At 53.5% G+C, this 8,795-nt stretch overlaps 1 protein-coding gene across 1 annotated transcript in view; it reads right to left on the bottom strand.

The window, feature by feature from the left end:
- NRG2 (neuregulin 2) overlaps positions 1-8,795 on the bottom strand; it is a 198,482-nt gene that overhangs the window by 6,153 nt on the left and 183,534 nt on the right. Inside the window, exons 7-10 of the mRNA XM_011997268.1 lie at positions 6,872-6,974; positions 4,108-4,231; positions 3,637-3,764; positions 2,708-3,037 (exon numbers count right to left, since the gene is read on the bottom strand). Of these exons, the coding sequence (XP_011852658.1) occupies positions 2,708-3,037; positions 3,637-3,764; positions 4,108-4,231; positions 6,872-6,974 (685 nt within the window). The remainder of the gene's footprint in view (positions 1-2,707; positions 3,038-3,636; positions 3,765-4,107; positions 4,232-6,871; positions 6,975-8,795) is intronic.

Genomic DNA, 8,795 nt, shown 5'->3' with positions numbered 1-8,795 from the left:
TGGGGGTGGGGTAGGGTGGGAGGGGCGGACATAGACTTGCCTTAACCTTGCCCGAGACCCCGCCTGCAAGAATGACGGCGGCAACCGTCAGTGGCCTTATGCAATTTCCTAAACCTCTCTGAGCCTCGGTTTCCTTATCTGTTACGCGGGCGTAACCATGGTGTTCATTCCATAGCTCTGTTGGGATGATGTATCGGGGGATGTGTTAGCCCTTGTGCCTGACCCGGGTGAGCTTCCATGAATGGTCACTTGCTGTGGGAATGCTCACCGTCAAGGGGGTAAGGCTCACACTGGGGTATAGTACATGTTCCATCTGGTTTAGTACGGCAGCTCTGTAAGACCCTTCCGCCAGTCCCATTCTACATACAGGAAACTAACACTCAGAACATTTAAGTAACTTACTCAGGATTTACACAGCCAAGAAGTGGCAGAGGTGGGATGTGACTTGAGGCTAGGCAGGAACCAGGACTCATACTGCCCAATTCCAGAAGCCACTAGTCCCCATTCAGATACCCCTGTGACCTGGACTCACTGCCCCACAAGGGCAATTCCTTCCATGCCCTGATGGCTCCAGTGAGGGAAATACTCCTTCTTATAGTGAAGTCAAAACCTGCTTCGGGGAGTACCAAAATCCCACTGAGGTGTCTCTGCTTGTGGCTACAGACCCATCCCCACACCACCAGCTCCTTCAGAAGTCTGGCCTTGCTAATATCTTCCAGGCTGGATCCCGGGTACCTGTCCCTTTTTGTGCTCACATCCCCCTTGTAAGCCCATCAGCCTTCTGCCCCACCGTTGTCACCTCAGGACGGGGGCCACCCACCTCCATGCTTCCCTTCCAAACTGCACAACTGGGCACCTCACTGCTCTCTGGAACCAGCCTGGGGTCCCCATTATGATTTTTTCTGCATTGCCTGACTCTTCCCTCTTCCCGCTCCCACTGGCACATCTAATTAACCACCAAGCCCTACCCATTCCCTTCTCTGGAAGCACAGTCTCCACCCCATCCTGGGCCCAGCTGTTCACATGTGGTCACCTGGGTCCACCCCAGGGTCTCTCCTCCTTCACTCTATGCAGTTCCCAGAGCAATCTTGTAAAGTCACAGCTCTGCTGAAGCAGGTCTTCCTGTTTACCCACCCAGGGTCAGTCTCTCTGGCCTCAGCTTGCCTGTTCAGGCCCAGCTCCTCTGCTCCCTACAGCCCACCCTGTTCCAGGCACCTCACTTATCAGCCCTATTCTTAAGTGCCTCTGTTGGAATAGCTCAAGTTGTTCCCGGTGCCTGGAATGCTTTCTTCCTGCTCTCCTGCCTCTCCCCTTCCTACCACCCATTAAGGAGTCTCATTGCTGTGGTTATGATTGATAAATAGCTACACCTAGTGAGCATGAGCTCCATCCCAGGAATGAGGCAAAGAGCTCTGTGCACATGATCTCGGGTGGCCTTCACTTGAACCATGCATAGTAGCTATTGTTCTCCCTGTTCTACAGCTGAGGGAACAAGGTACAGAGGTGATCAGGCTGCCCCAAATCACACAGGTGGAGCTGGGCTTGGAAAACCTGGCTGCTTCCCAGAGCCTACAGTCAGACTGGGTCTCTCTGCCCTGCTGTGGTGTCATGTTTAGTACTTTCCATAGGCTGCTGTAAGCTTCCTTGGTTTGTTTCTGTGACTAGGAGCTCCTCAGGAGCAGGAACCTGGCAGGCCATTTCTGGATTTCCAGGCAGGCCTGCCCAGCACAGGGCCTGGCATGGAGTAGGCTGAGTTGAGAGCAGGGGAATATCTGCTCCTCTCCCCACTCCCTGGTCTGGAGTTTTTAGTACTACTCATCTTTCCCTGCTCGCCTCCTACAGACTCCACTTACTGAGGACCACTCAGGGCTGAGCAAGGTGGCAGGGGTGCTGGCCCTTGTGACTCCTGGCTTGGAGTCAGGGAAGAAGGGGCGTTTCGTGGTTCTTACTGCATCCACTGCTTAGGAACCCAACAAGGCCTTGAACTGTGGGACCTTGTTGCTGATACTGCCAAGGCCTGCCATCATTCTTGGCTCATGTCCATCTTGTGCTGGTCAGTGTCCTCAAAGACAATCTCCCCTGCCACTCTTCATTCTACTCCATCTTCATGTCTTTCTGTTCCTGCTGGGACATGGAGCTTCTAGCATGTATCCTGGTTTGTCCAGAATAGCCCCTGTTTGTTCTTTTTTTTTTTTTTTTTTTTTTTAAATAGAGTCTTGCTCTGTTGCTGAGGTTGGAGTGCAGTGGTGCCATCTTAGCTCACTGCAACCTCTGCCTCCCAGGTGCGAGAGATTCCCTTGCCTCAGCCTCCCAAGTAGCTGTGATTACAGGCATGTGCCACCATGCCCGGCTAATTTTTGTATTTTTAGTAAAGATAGGGGTTTCACCATGTTGGCCAGACTAGTCTCAAACTCCTGACCTCAGGTGATCCATCCGCCTTGGCCTCCCAAAGTGCTGGGATTACAGGTGTGAGCCACCACACCCAGCTCCCTGTTTGTTCTTGATGTTCCAGTGTAACTATTAATAATGTCTTTTTTCTAGTGTGAAAAGTGTCCTGGGAGGACAATTAAATTAGATGGTCACTGTCCACCAGGGTCCACTGGCCCAACTCTAGTCCCAGTCTGTCATTAACATGCTGATGGCTCTGAGGAGGCCATTTCACCTTTTCCAGGACCTTGTTTTCCCATCTGAAAAATGTAGATTAGACTCTTTGGAGTGTTTCTGAGGGGCCCTAAGGGTCAGCCTTGGGCCAGTGGTGCCAGCCCTCTGGCTAAGTGGGCTGGGCATAGGCCAGGGGGTAGGAACTGACCTCTCGCTGTGTGGGGAGTCGCGAAGGGAGTCCACGGAGTCATGGTAAGGTGGCACGGTGGCCCTGCGCCGCTCCTCCAGGTTGTAGGCTGCTGCCCGCCTTGCCCGGGCCTCCACACATGCTGGGCTGTTGCATTTGCTGGTACCCACTGATGATAGCATGATCCCTGACTGAGAGTCGGAAGTCAGGCTCTCAGAACGTTCCAGGCTCCACGTGTGGCTCTCGTGTCTGGGAAAGCCAGATGGGGTGAGACGAGGGGTCAGGAAGGGGCAGGGCTGCCCAGCAGGTGTGGTTCCATGGACCTCCCTGGCTCCTCTTCCACCTCGAGCTCCCTTAACTCAATGCCCTTCTCCACTCTGGGGTGATGTGGATTGTTGCAAATGCCCAACCCCAGTATTGGAAGAAGGAGGGCTGGGGTCCCATGCATGGGTGAGCTGTAATGTGCAGAGACCCATTTCTTTCCTCCCTGCAACCAGCCTCCCCCCAGCCTTACCTTAGACCTCCTGTCTGACACCCTACCACCACCGTGGTCCTTAGCTACCTAGCTCAGAAGCCCAGCCCCAGGGGCCAGTATGTGAGGGCCCTGACTATTTCCTGGTGCTCCCAGGGAAGAAGGGAGCCAGCCATGTTATTTTTGAGCTGTCTGAGCCTTTGTGCTGTGTGGACTGGCCTCTGCAGTTCTGGAGAGGGGGCTAAGGTGTGCTGTGATTCCTGTGGCAAACTCAGGGGAGGGTATTGAATAGCTCTGGATGTCGGAGTAAGTGGGCACTTTGCGCCCGATGAAGTTTTTGAGTCTACAAGTTTCCATGGGCCTTGGTGGTGCCTACCTGTGGCTGGAGGTGGGCGTGGCTGTGGAGCAGTGGTGAGAAGGAGAACAGGAGTGGCTCCCAGAGAAGGTGGTCTCAGTTTCTCTCCTGATGACATGGTCTGTGGCTGGCACGTTCTTGGAAATATACTGGAACAGACAGAGTTGGGTGAGAGTTAGTGACTGGGGACCAAATCAACTCTTTCTTGTTGGGGACAGGGAAGTGATGAGCACTGACTGAGCTCCTGGTTGGGGAGACCCACTGGGTGACAGTGACTTGATGTTGGGGCAGCGATGGCTCCAGCAAATCAACCCCCACCCCTTCCTTATGGAAGTGAGCAAAGCAAGGCCAGCCATCCTGATGAGGCAGTGCCTAGCAGGCAAGGCTGGCCGTGGGACAGGCTGGCTGCTGCCCTGACCCATCCTTGCAGGGGGCATGAGAAGGCTGGCTGTCCACTGAGGGCTCAGAAGGGGGCTCAGGAAAGCCACTCACATCTGCCATCTGGATCTCCTCTGGGTCCAGCCGGGGGTGGCTGGGCCCATTGGCCAAGCTCCGGTTCTGGTGAGCCGGGCACATGTTCTGCCGGAGGTGGTTGTGCATCTGCTTCCGCTGTTTTCTGCACAAGGGAAGGGAAGGTGAGACTGGCATTCCCCCCACTCGCCGACGATGAACTTCCCTAGCTATCTCCCTAGGGAAACAGCTTTTCCCCCGGCCCAGGGCGGCCATGGCTACTGCTCTTCCCTGTACTCAAGCTGCCCTGCAGCATCACCACCACCTGAATCCAACAGGACCTGAGCGTCGTGGCAGTGAGCTTTGGCTCTGCCCAGAGAGTAGAACTTCGCTCCTTTCTAGCTATGCAACCCCGGGCAAGTTACTTAAGCTCTCCATGTTTCACTTTCCTCATCTATAAGACAGGATGATCATTTATCTGTTCCAAAGACTATTGATGATTAAAAGTATATGAAATATTCAAGCACAGTGCTGACTCCCTCTCTCTCTCCCTCATTCATTCATTTGGTATTTATTGAGTTGTCACTATGTGCCAGACACTGTTTTGGAGCAGAGAAGATAGATAGGTAGATAGGGAATCCATCCTCCTGAAACTTGCAGGCCAGTAGAGGAAGCAGATGGTTAACACATAAACAAAGAAATGAACTAGATATTTTCAATGAAGTGCCATGAAGAAAATAAAATGGGTGCTGTGGCTAGGGAGTCAGGGCCTGTGGGACTACTTCAGATTGGCACATATTAAATGCTCAATTTATTTGATATTAAATCTAATCATGTCCCTCCCCTGTTTAAGACCCTTCATTGTGAACTCATGGAGATAGAGAGTAGAAGGATGGTTACCAGAGGTTGGGAAGGGAAGTGGGCGGTTGGGAGGGAGGTGGGGATGGTTCATGGGTACAAAAACTAGTTAGAAAGAAGGAAAAAGACCTAGTATTCGATAGCATATGGGGTGACTATAGTAAATAATAATTTAATTGTACATTTAAAAGAGTATAACCGGATTGCTTGTAACACAAATGTCCATGAGGACCCATCAGTTTGCTCAAGGTCACAAAGGATAAATTCTTGGGTGGATGAATAGAATACATGATATGATTATTATGCATTGCATGCCTGTTTCAAAATATCTAATGTACCCTATAAACATATACACCTACTAAGTACTTGCAAAAATGAAAATAAAACCCCTTTATTGGGCCTTAGTGTCCTGATTCTCTCCCAGCCCTGTCTCTTGCTGCCCACCCAGCACCCCAGCTAGCTGCCTCTGTGGTGAGCTTGTTTCTGATCCCCCACTATACCCTGCCCTCTCTGGCCTCCTGGCCTTTGCGCATGCCAGGCCATTCACCTGGAATATCTCTCCTCTTCACATGCTAACTCTTGTTTACCTCTCAGGCCCTGGCCTAAATGTTGCTTCCTCAGGGAAACCCTTCCTGCTCCCCAGCCAAGGTTAGGTGCCTCTATAAGGTGTCCCATGACACTGGACCACTTGCTCAGAGCACCGGCCATATACCTGAGGCAGGGCCTGGTGTCCAGCAGGCACTGAATGAATGTTTGTTGAAGAAGTGAGTAAATGCATTGGGGGCAGGACAGGCGGCTTGCTTTTTCTCCAATTCTTGGACTCAGTTTTCCCTCTTGGGCCCAGTCTCCTCTGGGCTCACTGGGCCCCAACTCCCTCCTCACCTTCCTCAGACTTTCTGGTCCTGGATTCATTCAAGACAAGGCCAGCAGGACTTCAGATGCCACAGATGGGGCAGCATGAGTCCAGACGAGGGGCTCAGTCCCCAGAATGTTAGCTCTGTCCAGTCCAGACCCTTGCTTTCCAGATATGAACAGTTGTTACAAACCTGTCATCTTTCAGTACATCAGAAGGTCACAGGGCCTTGGATGCCGAGCTAGGGAGTTTGGGTTTACCCAACAAAGGCTATAGATGTGCCTTTGTTGGATAAACCCAGGCACCCTAGCTTGGCATCCAAGGCCCTATGGTGCCATCTGGGTCCCAGCTATCCTTTTAGACTCATGCCCTCTTTTTTCCCATCCCTGGCCCTTTGCTCCAGCTAGTCTGGGCTGCTCATGCTCCGGGAGTACAGCTGACCCTCATCTGTGCTGTCTTTTAGCTTGTACTGCCCGGCTCCCTCTCTGTTCCCTTATTCTCCTTGCCCCAAGGTTCTGCCCCTGCCTCTCTTCTGCCCAGAGGGGGCCCAACCCCGCCTTCTCTGTCCTCTTGTGTCAATTGCTCCCAAGGTGGGGTCAGGCAGTGCTTTGAGGCATCTGTCTTTCTTTGGGAATGCAGCTGTCCTCTCTGCGCTCCTCCACAACACTACCTGGTGCCTGCCCACTTGACAGGGCGCCTGCTCCAGGAGCCTGTGGGGTCAGCTGCATGCTCCTGCTCAGGTCCTCACAGTGTCCTTTGAGGTACATACCAGGATCATTCCCATGAGGAACCATCAATTTGCTCAAGGTTACATGGGAAATAGCAGAGCTGAATTTGAACCCAGATTTGTCTTCTTCCAAACCCTGTGCTCGTGACCATTCTTCGTCAGTGCCCTGGGGCCTGTCTCCCCAACCCTCTGCCTCTACTTCTTTGGCCCCACACCTACCCAGCTGCAGAGGCCCCTGAGGGGTATTTGGGGCCTAGGAGGGTGTAGAGGCCTCCAGTGGAGTGGGGGAGGAGAGCCTCCTTCACAAACATTCTTGGAGGCCCATCCCTTGGCTTGGCCTGTCCCCAGCCCGAGTGCCTGACACTCACTTGGTCTTGCAGTAGGCCACCACACAGACGATGCCCACGACCAGCAGAGCCACGCAGATGCCCGTGATAGTCAGCACCCTCTTCTGGTACAGCTCTTCGGCTTCTGCAGAGGTAGGGGGGATGTGAGGGGTGGGGCAGGAGGCAGACCCCGTGGGGATAGTGGTGCAGAGACCCCTTTGCCCCCAAAGCCATAGGCTCTCCCCAGCTCAGGTCCTGCCCAGCTCCTTTCCATTCCTTCTCTCCCCAGCCAGTTCCTTCCCTCCTGCACGCTCTCTTTTGCCTTCCACTCTCCCACAGCTCCCGCCCACCCATGGATCTGGTCACACACAACTCCCCCTGAGTTCCCCTCCCCAAGCCCCATGCCTGCCCAGAGCACATGAGTGGAAAATGCAGGGGAATGGGAAGGGATGGAGTGGAGGCAAAGCTCCCGAGGCTGTAGAGCAGGGGAGGACAGCCCAGTCTGGCAGGCAACCCTGCCGTGCTCCACAGTGGTCTGGTAGCTGCAAAGAACCTTGGTGGGCCAAGAGGAGTTGTTTTTCATGGTAGTGATCATGGGAATGCCTTTGTCTATCCCTGCAGCCTGGTCAGGGTGTGGCCCTGGCCCACACCAGGCCTGCTGTCTCTGCTTGTGAGAAGCCCGCCAGTGGCACCATGGACCCCTGGCATCTAGGAAAGTACTGGTGTGCAAGGAACAGACCCCACCCTTGCTGAGGAGCTGAGCTAGGCTGGGCCTCAAAGCCCTCCCAAAGGCCAACTGTCCTCTTTACCCTCTGCTGCTGCTGGGGCAACCCCCATCCTTCTAAAACAGAGAAAGCCAGGAGGAAGGAAAAGTAAAAGGTGACAGCACTAGCTATAGTCAAGGCTACAGCCCAGAGACCCCACCCCTGCACACCACACCTGCTGGCTGTCCCTCCACACTGTGCCCTCCTCCCAGCTCAGGGGGAAGTGGAGGCTGGACCTCAATGCCTTGGCGGAGCCCTGGGAAATGTCCCTAACCTCTTGGGCTTGCAGCATATCCTGCGGCAAAGGTGTACACACCAGGAAACACCCAGGGCTACAAACCCTCCAGACACACAGATATTTCTAACTATGCCTATCTGATTCACAGACAGACCCCTTCACTCACACACACACACCTGCACAAACATATGCACACACACAGAGTTAACACACTCCAGCCATAGGTGCATACACACGGCCATGCCCACTGACACAAAGTTGGATCGAGTTGTAAACAACCAGACCTCCACCCTAGGTCCCCATCTCTTGGCTCTGTGCCCACAGCCCTGGCTCTAGCTCTCACGCCCCATTCACCTGCCTCACAGTCAGGCATGTGTCTCCATCACTCCTCTGAGACCACTCTGGTCACAGGCACCAACAACCTCCAGGCCACCAAGTCCTGAGGTCACTTGCTTCCTTCCCAGCTGATCCCCTCCTTCTGGGGCCCACTCCCCCTGGGCTTTGGCATGGTTCTCTCCCTCCTACTTCACTGGCTGACCTGTCTCTGTCTTAGCCATGCTTTCATCTCTTCTACTGGCTGGGAAGGTAGAAGGGCCTGGGCTCAGGTTTCTTTCTTTCCTGCACCTGCCCTCTCTCCCTTAGTGATTTAACTCAGACTCAGATTTTAAATACCATCTATTTGCAGACTCTCAAATTTATATGTCCTGCCCTGACTGCTCCCTGAAGTCTGATTGTGCCAGATGGCCCTCCATCGAGTCTGCACCCATTGGCAGCCTCTGTCCCATCAGACATGGATGACAGGACTGGTTCCCCTCACTCCATGCTGTTATCAGACTTGTTGAGTTTGCCATTCCAGGGGGTGAACTGTGCTGTCTCAGTGTAGTTTTTATTTCCATTTCACTCATGAGTGAGGTTGAGCATTTTTCCTATTGGAGTCATCTGTGTTCCCTTTCTGCTTGCTATT

This window comes from Mandrillus leucophaeus, unplaced genomic scaffold, assembly GCF_000951045.1.
Source record: "Mandrillus leucophaeus isolate KB7577 unplaced genomic scaffold, Mleu.le_1.0 Scaffold534, whole genome shotgun sequence".
Lineage (NCBI taxonomy): Eukaryota > Metazoa > Chordata > Mammalia > Primates > Cercopithecidae > Mandrillus > Mandrillus leucophaeus.
The sequence above is the reverse complement of the archived record's forward strand: the minus strand, read 5'-3'. Positions and strand labels throughout refer to the sequence as shown.